The 15,636-nt window shown below is 62.9% G+C and overlaps 2 protein-coding genes across 6 annotated transcripts; both read right to left on the bottom strand.

Moving 5' to 3' along the window:
- Positions 1-360: 360 nt before the first annotated feature.
- Positions 361-5,938, bottom strand: SLC34A1 (solute carrier family 34 member 1). The gene is made up of 13 exons (XM_039559819.1): positions 4,415-5,938; positions 4,083-4,202; positions 3,767-3,949; positions 3,272-3,400; positions 3,051-3,194; positions 2,830-2,941; positions 2,544-2,739; positions 2,250-2,345; positions 2,035-2,134; positions 1,638-1,805; positions 1,374-1,490; positions 1,093-1,217; positions 361-987 (listed from the first exon to the last, which is right to left on the bottom strand). The coding sequence occupies exons 2-13, from the start codon at positions 4,186-4,188 to the stop codon at positions 433-435; spliced, it is 2,031 nt and encodes a 676-aa protein (XP_039415753.1). The 5' UTR covers positions 4,189-4,202; positions 4,415-5,938; the 3' UTR covers positions 361-432.
- Positions 5,939-6,013: 75 nt separating this feature from the next.
- RGS14 (regulator of G protein signaling 14) lies at positions 6,014-13,957 on the bottom strand. Of its 5 annotated transcripts, none has more exons than XM_039559822.1 (15): positions 13,836-13,957; positions 12,479-12,500; positions 11,216-11,370; positions 11,017-11,109; positions 10,351-10,494; positions 10,040-10,189; positions 9,755-9,902; positions 9,544-9,668; positions 9,264-9,467; positions 9,080-9,156; positions 8,815-8,941; positions 8,441-8,522; positions 8,200-8,258; positions 7,868-7,982; positions 6,014-7,602 (listed from the first exon to the last, which is right to left on the bottom strand). In XM_039559822.1, the coding sequence occupies exons 1-15, from the start codon at positions 13,878-13,880 to the stop codon at positions 7,373-7,375; spliced, it is 1,776 nt and encodes a 591-aa protein (XP_039415756.1). In that variant the 5' UTR covers positions 13,881-13,957; the 3' UTR covers positions 6,014-7,372. The 5 variants fall into 5 exon arrangements, with proteins under 5 accessions (XP_039415756.1, XP_039415757.1, XP_039415754.1 ...); XM_039559823.1 differs by having other exon boundaries at positions 9,755-9,875; XM_039559820.1 differs by having other exon boundaries at positions 11,216-12,500; positions 13,836-13,912.
- Positions 13,958-15,636: the final 1,679 nt, after the last annotated feature.

Genomic DNA, 15,636 nt, shown 5'->3' with positions numbered 1-15,636 from the left:
GATCCCAGCCCAGCAGCACCGCAGCAGCCCAGCACCTTGCTGGCTGCCCTGTGCTGTGCCTTGCTCACTGATACACTGCTGTGGCACAGAGTGGGGCACTATGGACCCTGCCAGCTCAGTCCTTCGGGGGCAGGTGGAAGAAGATGCTGCCCGTGACACCTCAGTACAGCTGGCTACAGACCTCGGAGTTTAGCTGTAGCAGCATCACCACGTGCCCCACAGCACCAGCAGAGTGTTTGGTGTGTCCCCAGCACCAGCTGGGCTGAGCAGTGGTAGTGTGTGAGAAACGGGGAGGATGGTGGGGGTGGGGTACCTGTGACCGCAGGGTTTGCAGAGGGAGGACCCAAAGAGACACACATCTGGGGCATGGGTACTTCCCCTTTATTAGACACCAGCGGCCACAGGAGCAGCAGCCCGGGTGTGCATCACCAGCTAGAGCCGTGTGGCACCGTGAGGGAGTGGGCGAGGGGAGCCCACCCGGATGGTGGGGCTGGGCATCTCCTCGGGGTAGGAGAGGGCGGGGTTGTCCAGCCCCAGCCTGGCCTTGTCGCGGGGAGAGCCCTCGTGCTCCTCCCAGCCCTCGGTGCTGCGGCAGCGGTCAGTGCAGCACAGGGTGGCCTGGGTGATGACGCGGTCGAGGGGCTGCAGGGAGTGCATCCAGGCGGGGAGGAAGTCCCAGGTCTGCAGCCACTTGGGCAGGCGGCCGGGGCTGTGCGCCTGCAGCGCGTTCACCAGCCCCACAAAGAAGAGGAGGCCGAGGAAGGGCGCACCCACCCCCACCAGCGCCCGCCAGCCCGCCATGGAGATGCCGAAGATGAGGGAGGGCAGCAGGAGGAAGCAGATGATGAGGTACAGCACGGCAAACCAGCGGTACTTGGCCGTGCGCTCGCCCAGCGCCTTGGCCATGCGGATGGGCAGGCGGGTGAAGGGCAGCGGGTACCACAGCAGGATGCCCGAGATGTTGAAGAAGAAGTGGCACAGAGCAATCTGTAGGGATGGCATCCCTGTCAAACTGGGCACGTGGGCTTCCCCCACCTCCTGCCCTGCCCGCTGACCCCATCCAACCCAGCCATGGCCCTGGGCTGACTGTACCTGGAAGGAGCTGGCCAGCTTGTCCCCCGGGCTGGCCAGGGCAGCCAGGATGGCAGTGGTGGTGGTGCCAATGTTTGAGCCCAGGGTCAGTGGGTAGGCACGCTCAATGCTGATCACCCCCAGGCCTGTGGGAGAGGCAGCCCATCCATCCCATCTCTCCTGGCAGTGTCATCCCTGTGCTCTCCCAAGGATGCACAGCTCGTCCTGTCCCTCTGGGTGCTTTAGCACCCACAGGCCACAGGCTGGCACATGGCAGGGGACCAGGAATGGCCGGGACTCACCGATCAGGGGTGTGATGGCCGAGGTGAAGACAGAGCTGCTCTGCACCACGAAGGTCATCCCAGCACCCACCACCATGGCAAAGTACCCCGTGAGCCAGCTGAGCGGATGTGGGAGGTCTGCCACGGCATGGGCATGGACACAAACATGGATATGGGCAGGGACACATCAGGGTTGGGGGTTGGGGCAGCCAGGGACAGGTCTGAGGATGGCAGGTGGAGATGGGCATGGGTGACCGTGTGGTACATGGTCCCCGTCCTACTCACCCGTGTTGATGACCTTCTGGATGGCTTTGGCCACCTGCCCCTTGAGCAGGGAGTTGAGGAGTTTGACCAGGAGGATGAGGCAGGTGCAGAGCACGACGAGGGACCCGGCCAGCAGCACCAGCCCCACAGCGAGGTCGGGCAGTGGTGTGTCGGTGAAGAGGTGCTTGCCTGCCCCACAGCACGGCTGGGCAAGGGGCTGGGGCCAGCCCGGCCCCGCTCGCAAACCTGCCCCCACAGACAGCCCCACACACAGACCCCAGCCCAGCATCTCCCAGCCCTGAGCCACGTCATGGCTCCAGCACTTCTCCGTCACGTGTACAACCCCCAGCCCCGCCTGCACCTCCCCAGCCCCATGCCCTGTGCCCCAGCCCTGCCCAAGCCCTCCACACCCACTCACACTTCTGCCTGGTGATGTTGTGGAGGACCTCGATGCCCTTAGTGCTGCAGTGGCCGGGGGATGTGCAGTTTGGGGGGGGCCCAAGTCCCACAGTGGCCATCTGCAGGGAGAAGGTGGGCTACAGCTGCCTCCACAGTGTCCACAGCCAGCCCTTGCCCACCACCCATCCTCTGTGGGATTGTTTGGTGGCCCCAGCAGGGCCACGGGCCCCTCACCTGTGGGGATGCAGGGCCACACCAGACGCGGATGAGGCTCCGGTTGCGCAGGCTCTCGTCCCCTGTCGCGATGCCCGTGATCACAGACTTGTCCAGCTGCAACAACACACATGTTGGAGAGGGTGCCTGGGGGCTAACAGCACCCACAGACTGGGGACATCTTCACTGGCATGGGGACACCACTGCCAGCCTGGGGACACTTGGATACAACCACCATCAAAGGGACACCAGTGCTGGGGACATCACCACCAGCCTGGGGCACACCATGCTGGCGAACACAACAGCTGAGGAGACCTGGATGATGAGCTTGGTGAAGGGCTCCGTGATGATCTTCAGCAGGTCGGGGGCATCCTTCCCGCTGCGGATGTTGAAGGTGGCCACGACCAGGCGGGTGACGTGGTGCAGGTAGCCACTCACCACCTCCAGTGGCAGCAGCACCAGCACCGACAGCCAGTTGAAGCAGTCGTGCACCGTGGCACCGGCGAAGGCTCTGTGCAGAGCAGAGGAGCTCGTTGGCATGGGGTGGTCCTGAGGAGCAGCCCCCAGCCCCCAAGTCTCCTCTGACCCATCCAGCTCTCACCGTTTGAACTCACTGCGGTCGCCAGCCTGCATGAGGGCCACGATGGTGTTGGTGACCGAGGTGCCGATGTTGGAGCCCATGATGATGGGGATGGCAGAGCGCACCTCCAGCACTGGGGACAGAGAGACCTGCTAGCCTCACATGGCCTGGCTCAGGGTGACCCCATCCAGCCATCCCCTCCTCCAGCCTCAGCTCCCCAGGAGCCTCATGGGCACACTCACACCCTGAGGAGACCATGCTGACAATGATGGAGGTGGAGGTGGAGGAGCTCTGCACCAGCACGGTCACCAGGATGCCCACCACCAACCCAGCCACTGGATTGGAGAGGATGGCGTTGTCCTTGAAGATGTCCCCCGCCACCTTTCCTGTAAGGGAATGTGAGCACAGGCTGCTGGCACTGCCAGTGCCACCAGGTTCCCAGGCATCCCTGCCACCCTCCTACCTCCAGCCAGCTGGAAGGCAGAGCTGAGCACGTCCAGAGAGCACACGAAGAGGTACAGGAACCCAAACATCAGGGGCACCTTTAGAAGGGAGACACAGAAGGACTGGACCCTGGCCCAGCACCCGAGCTCTGTGCAAGACAAGAGAGAGTGTTAAACTCCTGCTGTGGCATGGCCCTGGTTCCTCAGGCTCCTACAGCCTCATGCAGTTCTCTCAGCTCCTGGCAGCACAGGGCTCATGTCCCCAGCTATGCCACCTCTCCCTGGGTCCCCTCCATCTCCTCCCACACTGGAGTGCCTTGTGCCAACTGCCCCATTGTCCCTCAGTTCTTCCCACATCACCCCAGGATGCTCAGGGTCTCCCCTCCGGCACTCCCCTCCCATCCTGGCACCCCACAGTCCTGGCACACCAAGTGCCCCAGGTGCCTCTGTCAGGTCTCTGGGGTGTTCCCCAGCCCGCGTGCTGTGTGAGACCCCCACCACCTGCGGGGTCTCACCTGGCTTCTGCAGCTCATCCAAGCCCAGGCGGTGCCCCTGCCAGGACAGCGCGTCCAGCTCGTAGCGCTCCCGGCCCTCACGCAGGTGCCCCGGGGAGCCGGGGCAGGGGAAGCCATGGTCAGGGCAAGGCACAGCGCTGACAGTGAAGGGGCAGGTGTGGGCACCCGGCAGCCGGTGCAGAGCTGGAGAGAGAGGGCACCTATGGTACGGCTCTGTCCTCACAGGGGCCTCCATGCAGAGGAGACCCCAGCACTGCCTGGGCCAGAAGCAGAGCTGAGCCAGGCGAGGAAGAGGAGGAGGGCTGGTGGCACCTACCTTGGGGGCTGGGGCAGTAGGCAAACTGTGGCCCGTGCACCACCCTTCCTCCCCGCACCAGGCAGCGACCAGGCAGGACCGGGCTCTCCGTCCGGTAGGGCAGCATCGCTCCTGCTGAGGCTGAGCAGAGGTGGCTGTGTGTCACCACAGCTGTGCTGCACCCACTGCCATGTCCCCCCGAATCCCTGCAGCGCTGGCACCACTGAGGAGCACCATCCCATCATCTGTTGGTACCCTGGGCCACCAGCTGCTGCTGTGCCACCCCAGCGAGCTCCCAAAGGGCAGGCAGGGGGGGCAGGAAGGGGACTCCTCCTGCTCAGGGCTCAGCTCACCTGGGGCTGGCCGGGCACTCAGGGCAGTGCCACTTCCACATGCCACATCCACGCGTCCCTCCAGCGAAGTGGTCCGTGGGGCACCACGGCCCTTTATACACACGCCAAGAGCAAAGTCTAAGGAGCCCCGTGTTGCCCCTCACCTCCGCTCGCTGCTCACCTCCTCCCCAGAAATTCCTGCAGTTAATGGGTAACCCCCACCACATCCCACGTCAGCTGCGGCGGATGGGGCACGTGCCCCCGGGGTACCGCGCCCCTGGCACTCCCCGACTCGCCTGCCCGGGGTCTGGGTAAGCAGCAGTGATGAGCAAAGCCGGGGCACTGCTGGAGCCCAGTGCCCGAGGGGTGATGTCGGAGCAGCCTCAGCTCTCCATCATTTGGTGCCAGGTGGTTCATCCGCTGCACGAGAGGAGGAGGAAGAGGAGAAGGGCTTGGTGCTGGTGCTGCTGGGGCATCACAAACCAGAGGTGAGGCCATGCACACATCCAGCACCTTCAGTGCCATTGGAGCATCAGCCATGAGGGACCCAGCTCTGCCCAGGGCACAATGTCCTCACTCCCAGGGCATTGGTGGTGGGTGATGCCAACACCGGTGTGATCCCTGTGTCCTGCCACTGGTGGTGATGGTGGCACGCAGCCCAGCTCTGCCTGTGCCAGCGGCTCAGTGTGGGGCAGCCAGCAGTGCTGTGAGGGCTGTGGGGCAGAGCCTGCGTCTCCCTGGCACCACATCTCCCCGGCGCGTGCAATGGGTGGGCAGGAGAGGAGCGAGGCCAGCGCTGCCGTCACCACCTCCTCGGCCCTGTTTATCATTACCTGCTGCTTACACACCTCCAGCCAAGTTTCCATCCACCCACAGGACACCCAGCCGGCTCCTGTCCACAGCTGTCCAGGGGAGAGACAGTGGCCAAAGGGCCCCTCCAGCCCCGGTGCCTGTGGGAGTGGGCACAAAGCTGTTCAGTTGCCACATCCCCATTTCCCCAGGATTAAGCACTTCCAGGAGCCATCACCATAGATGAGCCAGGTGCAAGTGTATGGGGGGAACAAGGGCAGATCCCTTGGGTACTCCAGGGCACTCAGGGACTGCCTGGGGTACCTGTGCCAGTGCTGGAACACCATTGAGCCACTTCCACTGAGTCACAGACTGATGGAGCTGAATGCCCGGGAGGTGCCACAGCAGGGGACACGTCCTGGCTCTGCAGGGCCTGGGGACCCTTCTGTCCAGGGGGGCAGGGGTGCAGCCAGTGTGCAGGAGGCTGGTGTCCGCACTTGCCCCGTGCCCAGGGGCTCTTGGCCAGCTGCCCCCACAATCATTAACCCAGTGAGGCCCTGGCAGCTCTGGCTGTCACTCATTGACAGAGTCGGGGCTGAAGTCCTTGGCCGTGTCGGCCCTGCAGCTTCCCCTACTCCGTCAGCAGTGCCGGGAAAACAAGCTCCTGGCACTGCCCCTTGCTGCCAGTCAGGGTGGCACTGGAGCCAAAGGCTGGCCCCAGCTCTGCCATGGGCCTGGGAGGGCTCCATGGGGGACAGGGAGGTTGAGGGGACATTGCTGCTGGGAAAAGAACCATCCAGCCTTGATGACAGAGAAGGAAAGAAAGGCACATCCAGGCAACGCTCTTTATTTCCCCTGGTTCCACACCACAGACAGAACTGAGCAGCATCACAGAGACACAGGGGGGCTCTGACTAAGGCCACAGGGCTGCAGCTGGCTGTGGTGGCATGGGACTGGGTGGCCATGCCCCCATTTCTGGGCAAGCCTGGGTGCCCTGGGTCACCCCTCTGCCTTTGGCCAGGCAGTGGTGACAGACTGGTTAGGCAAGGCACAGCCAGGAAGGGCTCTGGAATGTATGGACTGTGGAGGGATCTCCTGGCTGCTGTTGGGGGAATGTCTCCATCACACATTCTGTCTGGGACCTCTGGGGACACTGGGCTGCTGGGCATGGGGACCAACAGGGTACAGCCAGGACTGGCAGATCCTAGGCTCAAGGCTACAGCCCAGCACAGCCGCTGGCAGGAATGACAGGCTGGGCACACGCTGGGGACCTGCACAGCAGGTTGAGGTGCTCAGCACACAGGGGTGCTGCATTCTGCTGGCACCAAGCAGAGCTGTACCCAAAGGCTGAGCACCCGCAGCCCCAGTGGGGATGGGGCAGGGGGGATATGGGGATTTGCTCCTGTGTGTCCCTCAGCAGCCACCCACGCAGGATCTCCAGTGAGGAGGAGGAAGGCTTTTTTGGCACAATCTGCTGGCTCTGCCTCTGTCTGCCTGGGGCAGGAACCATGTGCCCTGCTCCAAGCAGTGCTACTGCGGCAGGATCAGGCCACGCTCACGCAATGCAGATGTAACAACCTGCCCGGGGCACAGCCTGGCAGGGCCATGCTCACCCTCCCCAGGAAGGGTGGACTTGCAAATCAACAACGGGGCAGTCCTGTTCCCACGGGGCCAGGGACTGGATCTGGCTCTCAGCTCCAGGCACATGTTCTCCTGACCCTGCCTGCCCACAGCACCGGAGTTCAGGACTGGAGCCTGCCTTTCCTCCCCACCCACCCTGTCTATCCTACACACCCTTCACTGGGAAGGGAGCTTTCCCCACCCAAACAGTGAGTGGGGCTGTGCCAGCCTGACACAGACAGGATGTGCTGGGCAGGCAGCTCTGCTGCAGGCAGAGGCACTGGGCAGGACAGTGCCAGGCATGCACGGGACGTTGCAAAGTGCTTTGCAACGGGGGTTCAAACTATGTACAGGACTCCCTTGATGTGCACCGGGATGTGGCCCTACAGACGGGCATGGCAGCTGCTCAGCCACTCACAGTGACACGACACGACAGTTTGGGACAGGATGTGGACGAATCTGCAGTCCGGGCAGTGTCGGCGGTGCAGGGCAGGGGCTGTCGGGCCCGTGTTGAACCCCGGCATGGCCTGGGGGTGCCACGCGCCGGGTGTGGACGTGCAGCAGGACCCATCAGAGCTTGTGGTCGAACGAAGGCTGAGCCATCGCAGGCTCTTCCTGAGGGAGGCTGTTTCCCTCAGAGTCAGGCTGAGGGGCACTGGGCTGATCTGACCCCTCGCAGGCACTGTTGTCCTGCACGGGGAGCTGGAGGAAGTCAGGCAGGACCAGGTCCTCCTTAGAGAGCAGCCCACGCTGGTCGTTGGCCCGGCAGCTCTGGGCACGGTTCAGCAGCTCCACCAGCCCTGGGGAAATGCAGATCATGCACCTGAGCCAGGCACTGGGGCTTTGTCCTAGCACCTCGGCTGCCCTCTCCACCTGACATGACCCTGAACATGTCCCAGGCACAGCACCTGCACCTTCTCCCTGCTCCATGCCAGACCCCAAGACCCCATAGCCCATTCCCAGCTTCACAGGACCCTGCACCCATCCCCAGCACACCAGGGGCTCTGCATCCCTCGGCCTGTGTTTTGCCCCAACCCCTCAGGTTTCAGACATGCCAGGTCTCACCTTCCAGGTCATACGTGCGGCGGTTGAGGTTCATGGCAGCTGAAGCCCGTGGCCTGGAGAAGGAGGAGGGCACCTCCCACCGCGTGTCAGGCTCTGCTCCTGTTGGGCTTCCCTCCTGCAATGAGCAGCCCAGGCCTCAGCCACGGGGCGAGGAGGCAGCGCTCCCCTGGGCTGCGTCCCCATCACCCTCCCACAGCCTGGCTCCTGCCTCAGCACCCACTGCCCAGCCCCGTGGCAAGTGCTGGGGCCACAGCAGGGCCCAGCTTCCCTGTGGACCATGGCAGCAGCTGTGAGGGCATCTCTGACCGGGGCTGGTGGGATTTTATGCTCACCTCACTCCGGAGCAGAGAGGGGGCAGCCGCAGCCTCAGCACTCTCCATCACTCGCACGACTGCAAGGGAAGTGATGCTCAGTGCCCCATCCCAGCATCCTGGTCCTGGCCTGGCCAGTGACAGGATGGACCTTGTCCCAGGGAGCAGGAGCCATGGCCAGCAGGAAACAGCCTGACGCTGTGAGTGCTCTTCAGGGTGATGTGGCTTGAGGGGACATGGTTTGGGAGGGAGGACACTTTACCTGCTGGCGTTTCCAAGACAAGTTTCTGAGCAGACACTGTGCTGACCAGCTTCTCCAGGTCCAGGGTGGCTGGCTCGCCTTGCTGCAACAGGAACAGCAGCCAGTGTCACACTCGCTGTGGCACAGCAAAGGCAGCCAGGCTGAGGACCTGCTTGTCCAGACCCCACTGTGCCAGCTCAGGGAACACCCACTGGTCCCTCCCAGCACGCAGTGGGGTGTATGGCCCATACCAAAACCTGTGATTTTACAAGCCCACAGGCTGCCCCTGGCACACACCACTGCTCCCCACCACCTGCTCACAGCCTGAGCCCCAAACCCAGGGCTCCCCCCAAACCACAGGGGCTGGGCTGTGCCTGCCAAGGCCCGAGCCTCACCCTGCGCAGCAGTGCCTGCTCCACGCTCACGCCGTACTTCCCCAGCACGGGCTGCAGCGCTTCCCGGATGCGCTTGGTTGACCTGGCTGTGATGCGGATGGTCTTGTTGAGGGAGGAGATCTCCAGGCTGCAGAGGGGGAGAAGAGGTTGTTGCAGGCAAATATGGACAGGCAGGAGCAGAGCCAGAGCACTTGGGACTGCCTGGGGGACTGGATTTGAGGCACTGTGGATGGCCAATAGCATCAGCCCCAAAGCTCCCACTCACTCAAAGCTTATCCTGTTCTCCAGCTTCACCTCCTGGTCTGCCAACACAGAGCACTCCTGGTCCAGCACCAGCGCTTTCTGCAAGAGACAAACCATCAGGAGAGAGCCAGCAGAGTGGCACGTGGTCCCAGCACAGCAGGGATGGTTTGGCTGGCAGAAACCCTGCTCCTCCCTGCCTGCCCTACCTGCTCATTCCCCACCAGGTAGACCTTGATGTCGGGGAGGCTGAAGCCGCGTTTCTCACATATCCCCGCCAGCATGTCCCGGATGGAGCGGCCGGGCCGGACGGAGGCCAGCGAGGCCGTGCCGTCGGGCAGGTACACGCAGCAGTACTTCATGGGCTTGGCCGGCAGCTCTGCCTCGCTGCCCCCCAGGCTCTTCTGTTGGCCCTGAGGGAGGGATGAGGCGGGATGAGCCCAGCCAGTGGCAGCGTGGTGCCGTGGGATTGGCGTGGTGCCGACTCACCTCCGTGCAGGGGCTGGTGGCTGTGCTGGCCGAGGACAAGAAGCCCAGGTCCAGGCTGGCTGAGGAGTTGAGTGAGCCCTGGGACTCCCTCCACAGCATGGCGCTCCTGCCACCTTCTCCCCCCTCTAGGACAGACAGGGGGATGGTGGTAGGGACGTGAACACCCCTCAGGGTAGTGTGGCCCCTCTGGCCTGCTCAGCACAGCACCCACCTGCCCAGGAGGGCTCCCGCCGCTCTCCCTTCCTGAAGGACCGGCGAGGGCTGCGGTTGGGACCACTGCCTGCTGTCTCCACGCCCAGTGGCAGGGACTTGCCCAGCTTCAGCTTTGACTTCTGGGGTGAATTGAGCAGCATCTCAGCCTGCGGACATCTGAAGTCTCCCCTTCCCTTTCCTTGGTCTCCTGACTGCTTGTCTGTCCTCAGCCTGGGGCTGAGGAGCACGGAAGGGACCCAGCACCAAGGGGACATGTCCCCATTCCCCTTTCCCCCACACTCACCTTGCTGAGGTCAGGAGGGGGGCTGCTGCTGCGGGAGTGGGGCCGCAGGTCGGGCAGGGGCTGCCCCTGGCTCTCTGCCCGCAGGCAGGCCTGGTAGAGCGGGGATTTCACGAAACGTGTATAGCTGTCAAACTTCATCAAGTTGAAGATCTGGAAAGGGAGGATGTGTGTGCTTAAGACCCCTGCCCACCAGTGGCTCCAGCCACTGCCCCATGGCACAGCCCCACGGTGACAGCCGTGATGCTGGTGACATGTGGGGTGGTCCCACAGCCCCCCCCATCCTGCGGGTGGAGCTCAGGTGCTGCCCATACCTGGAGCTGCTGGATGCGAAACATGTCTGGGGAGGGGGTGGCCAGCATGTCCTCCCCAATCCAGGCCTGCTTGTCAATGTTCACAGGGCTGACCGAGTGGCTGGAGAGGAACTCATCGTAGATCCGCCGTGCCTCCTGGGCCAGCTGGGGGGATAGGAGGCCAGGCTGAGACCAGCAACCCCCTCCTCTGTACCACCCCAGGGGAGCCTCTTGCTCACCCCACAGAGGCACCTGAGTCCTGAAGAACCAACCTGCCCCAGGACCAGCTCAGTACCTGGACTTCAGGACCAAGCTTTGGGCATGACATGCCAGTCTCTCAGCAAAGGTACAACCTGAGGGAGGAACCATCTCCTGCAGCCACCTAGCTCTGTCCCCATCATCCCCTATCCATCTCTGCCCTTGGTCTTGTTTGTCCCCCCAGAAACACTCTCCACCCTCTGGCTGTCCCAGGCTGAGAAAGCACATCCTGCTCTGTGGGGCAGGCAAGCCCAGCTGTGGCTTTTCAGATGCACATCACATCCATTTTGTTACTCCTTCTGCAAGAGCCCCCAGCCTGCTCAGCCCCCTAGAAAAGGGGACTGCCAGGACCCCTGGACATGCAGGCTGGACAGATCTGCCCACATCCCTCCCAGCAGCTGTGTGACCAAGCCTGCACAGAGCTGGTACCTGCTGTGTGTCACTGGCTGGGATCTGCTGGAAGCGTTCACATGCTTGCCAAAAGTAGACGTTTTCAGCACTGAACTCCTTCTTGAGGAACTCCTGCAGGGCAGAGAGAGCTGCTGGTCTGGTGGCACTGTGGCTGTGGGACAGTCGGTGTCCAACAGCAGCTGGGAGCAGGCACTGAGCTCTGGGCTGTGGCACTCACAGTGAAGTAGGTGACAGCCACACGGTCCTGCAGCAGTGTCTCGAAGGATTCAGCCCAGCTGACCACAGAGCCCTGTGTGGATCCACACGAGGTCGGTGGGCCCGGCAGGCTGTTCACACTGTGGTTGCTGCCACGGGTCCGGGAGGCATTTAACTCTGAGAGAGAAAAAGGGTCAGTTCTTGCTGTCTTCCTGTCCCCCAGCATCACACCCTGGCACCAGCAGCCCTCTGTGTGCCCCATCTGGATCGGAGCTGGTGAGTGCTGGGTAGGGAACATAAGGACCATCACAGTGGCATCCTTGGAGTCCATGGTGCCACAGCTGGCACTTCCCGGCACGACAGCTCTCCCTGCCAGCGCTGGCAGTTCTGCCCACCCTTGGTGTCATCGTGACTCCACCTGTGACTCATGTCCCGGGGTAAGACAGCCGTAGGGAAGGCACCCAGCCAGCAGGGAAAGCAGAGTGGAAGGGGACACGGATGGCAGACAGAGTGGAGGGAAGCTTGGAAGATGGGCAGAGGTGCCTGAACCCACCTTCTCCATTGCTCTGGCCATGATGAGGGACAAACACAGCATGTGGAGGGCACAGCAAGTGTCATTTCCAGCTCCCAACCCTGAGGAAACCCCACCTCGGGGAAACCCAGGGTGACCATGTATTCAGAAAGATGGAAGTTCCCGGGGACAACCCCAGCTTTGGAACTGGTTTGACTGGTGTGCAGCTGGAAGCAGGGGGTCATTTGCAAGAGAAGGTAAGGGTATGGAAGCAGTGTTCTCCTGGCAAAGCTGGCAGGAATGGAGTAGGTGTGTCAGGCTGCTCCTTTGCCAGGCTCCCCACTGGGTCTAAACCATGGGTAACTGGGGCCGAGACAGTCAAATAAACCATCTGAGATATTCAGTGCACAGTGAGACTGACAGACAGACAGACAGACAGACTCCCTCAGACAATCTGGGGCTGGCTGGTACCCAGGTTCTCCTTGCCCCAGGAAGCCCCTCAGCCCCCAGCACCCCAAAGTGCCAGCTGAGCAGCCAAAGGGAGGGACAGGGACCAGGGGCCAAGTGGGAGGGATGTGGGTACACGGCCAGTCCCAGGCAGAGGGCTCAGCCCTGCACTGTGGGGGCCCTGCCTCCCGCCCACAGCACAGCCTGTGCTGACACAGGACCTCACTGTCTGCTGGCTCCCTGCCCCTGGCACCAGGCTGCCTGTGGGCTTCCCCCTCCCCTGAAGATGATGCCGGCCTCCCGTCCCAGGGCAAAGAGCGGCCTTACCTCCATCTGACACGGCTGGGCCCTGTGGGGGTGGAAAGAAGAGAGGTGAGAGGGGCTGCACGGGATCTGTGGGCCTGGTGGAGTGGTACCTGGGCAGGCAGCAGCACCAGGGCAAACCCAGTCCGAACCCAGAGCAAGAGACACTGTCAGCACACACTGCTCTGGTGTCACCTGCCCTGTGTCAGAGGTAGGACACAGGACTTCCAGCCCAGGGCAGCAGGGAGAGTTACAAGGTGGGTGCAGCTTTTCTCCCACCTCCCCATGGCCTGGGGCCAGGCCTGTGATTGGGAAAGGGCAGATGCTATCAGATGTAACCCTGCCACCCCAAACAAGAAGGGAGGAGAGAAGCAGCCTCCACGGCACAGGAAGAGGAGGGGAGGAGGGGAGGGAAGGAAGGACAACCACAGAGCCCCAGGCAGGCAAACTGCCTGTTCCCTCTTTCCTTGGAGCCTGGAGCTACCGGAGGGCAAATGCCCAAAAAACAGAGACCAAGTGCTGCCAGCTCAGGGCACAGCAGGACAGGGTGTCCTGCAGCACCCACTGGGCCCCCCAGGTACCAGCCCTGGGGATGGAGTACCCGGGACCCACAGCAAGCAGGGACTTGGGCAGAGCCTCCGTAGCCAAAGCCCAGCCGAGCACTCGCTGCACGGTGCTGTCTCTCATCACCTGCTTGGGGCCACACTGAAGTGGTGCCCACACTCAAGTGATGCCCTTGACCCAGCTGGCCCGTGCCCCCCACCCTGCCAGCCCCACACACCCCAGCCTACCCCGCACATCCCCGACTGTCTCCACCCCTGCCTTTCACTGCTACCCCACCCCACATGCCTCTGCCACGTCTCTTACCCCAGTCCCATGTCCCTCTATCTTGCCAACTCCTCGCTCCTCCCCATCCATCCCTGCTGCCCACACCCACACAGCCCTGCCGTGCCTGCGCCGCCCAGCCCCACACACACCAGCACTGCTGACTTCTGCGACCCCATCCCCATCTGCCACTGCTTGTCCATTACCCCGTGCCGCACATCCCCACTTACAACGCTGTCCAAGCCTCATAAACCCCTGCTGCTCATTACCCCAGCCCCACACACTGCTGCCTGCCCTAAAACCCCTCTACGACTCCTCCTGCTTTGGTTCCCCATCCTGCCCTGCCTGCCCAGAGCCAGCCTGCCTGTTTCCTGACTCCATACATCCCTCTGTCTGCCCGTTATCCCCTCCACACGCCCTGCCCGCCCGGTCCGCAGTCCCACACATCCCCCGCCTGCCCGGTACCGGAGCCCCACGCCGCGCCGCCGGGCGGGGCAGCCCCGGGGGATGGGGACCGGCACCCCGGGGGATGAGGACCGGCGTGCCGGGCACTCACCATGCGCCCGTTCTGGACCACCAGCAGTTTGCCCTTGCCCTGCATCCCTGGCTCGGCCCGGCCCGGCGCGCTACGGGCGCGGCCCGCGGCCCCGCAGCATCCCCGGCCGGCGGCGCGGCTCTCCCGGCCCGGCCCGGCCCGGCGCTCCCGGCACTACCACACTACCGCTTTCGGCTCTCACAGGAAGTGTCGCCATGGGAACCGAGACCGCAGCGGGGGGAGCGGGGCTGCCCGCCCGCCCCGCGCCGCCGGCACCGCCCCGGTGGGCACCGGCTCCAGCTCCGGGCCAGGAGCCGCCGCGGCGCCGCTGCATCTTCCGTCCCCATCCCCGTCCCTGTCTCCATCTGCATCCGCATCCGTTATCCCATTCCCATCTGCATCCCTGTTCCCATCCCCATCCCACTCATTCCCCATTCCCATCCCCATCTCCATCTGCATCCACATCTGTGATCCCATCCCCATCTGCATCCTTGTTTCCATCCCCGTCTCTGTCCCTGTCTCCATTCACATCTACATCCATGACCACATCCGCATCTGCATCCCTGTTCCCAAACCCATCCCAGTCTCCATTACCAGCATGGCTGTGCTGCCTTGGGGTCACCACCCCGTTGTCCCCCCTCCCTGCAGCCTGGACAGCCCGAGCGGGCTCCTCCCGGCCATCACATCACCCCAGGGAAGGGGGGTGTAGGGGCAGGGGGACATCAACAGGCCCAGCACACCCTGCCACCAGCCTGGTGCCACTTGCCCTGGTCACAGAGGGTCTGGGGCTGGGCCAGCATTTGGGGAGGGTTGCCTGTGCTGTGCGTGCCAGCAGAACCTGGCAGAGAGGAGCAGTGGACGTGCAGCTTGGAGTCACCAAACTGATGCCTAAGCAGTTTTGCCCACCTCCTAAGGTCGGGGTTCCATGTTGATCAGCAACCACAAACCAGTGGAGGATATTTTAGGTTATTTGTTAGGAAATCTCAGTAACTAACAGCGCAGGATAAACCACAGAACACCATGGCAACCCGCTCAGGGAAATGCTAATAACGGGGATGTAAGGTGGGTGATTAACCTATCAAAAGCAGAACCCTAACATTAAGTTGGGTGCAGATCTATGCAGAGAAAAATGAAGCTTTCCCACCATGAGCAGTCACAAAAGCAGAGCAGCACAAGCAGCCGCAGCCCTGGCAGGGTCTCTGGGCAGGGGGGAACAGAGGGAGGCCCCTCTGGCTGCCCCTCTGCCCCCTGCCACTGTGTGGAGCAGGATAGGGATGAGGGGTGATCGTGCTGCTCCCCTTCCCTTTGTCAGAGTGTGGCTGTGTTGTTTGGCTTGGCTTTGCCACGGGAGTTATAAATAAAAATGTCTCTCCAAGAGTGCGTGACTCACAGTCCTCACCGCAAGGATAACCTCTCTGCTGGGAAACCTGATCTGAGGACAGAACTGCAGCATGCAGGAATCAAAGACATTGCTTAATTAATGCACTTAATCCAAACGGAGAACAGATGAGCCCCTCACCCCACCTGGGTTGGGGGTGGGCTGCTGGAGAATGTGTCTGAGCCCCTCCGGACCCTGTCCTGTGTCATCCCCAAGCTCCAGCTGCTGACAACCCAGCCCTCGACCTGCTCCAGGGCCTGGTGGTTTCCCTTGGGCAGCAGCGGGGAGCTGTGGCAGTCGCTGACGTGGCCTCAAGCAGCCTCAACAATTTCTCCTGCCACCCTGCGAGGGGACAGCTCGTGGGTGCTGGTGTTGCCTCAACGTGAGGCATCCCGATGTGGGAGGCTGTGTCAGCCCTGTGCCTGGGCTCGGCATCTTCCCAGG

Source organism: Corvus cornix, chromosome 13 (genome assembly GCF_000738735.6).
Source record: "Corvus cornix cornix isolate S_Up_H32 chromosome 13, ASM73873v5, whole genome shotgun sequence".
Lineage (NCBI taxonomy): Eukaryota > Metazoa > Chordata > Aves > Passeriformes > Corvidae > Corvus > Corvus cornix.
This window is presented reverse-complemented; position numbering and strand designations above follow the sequence as displayed.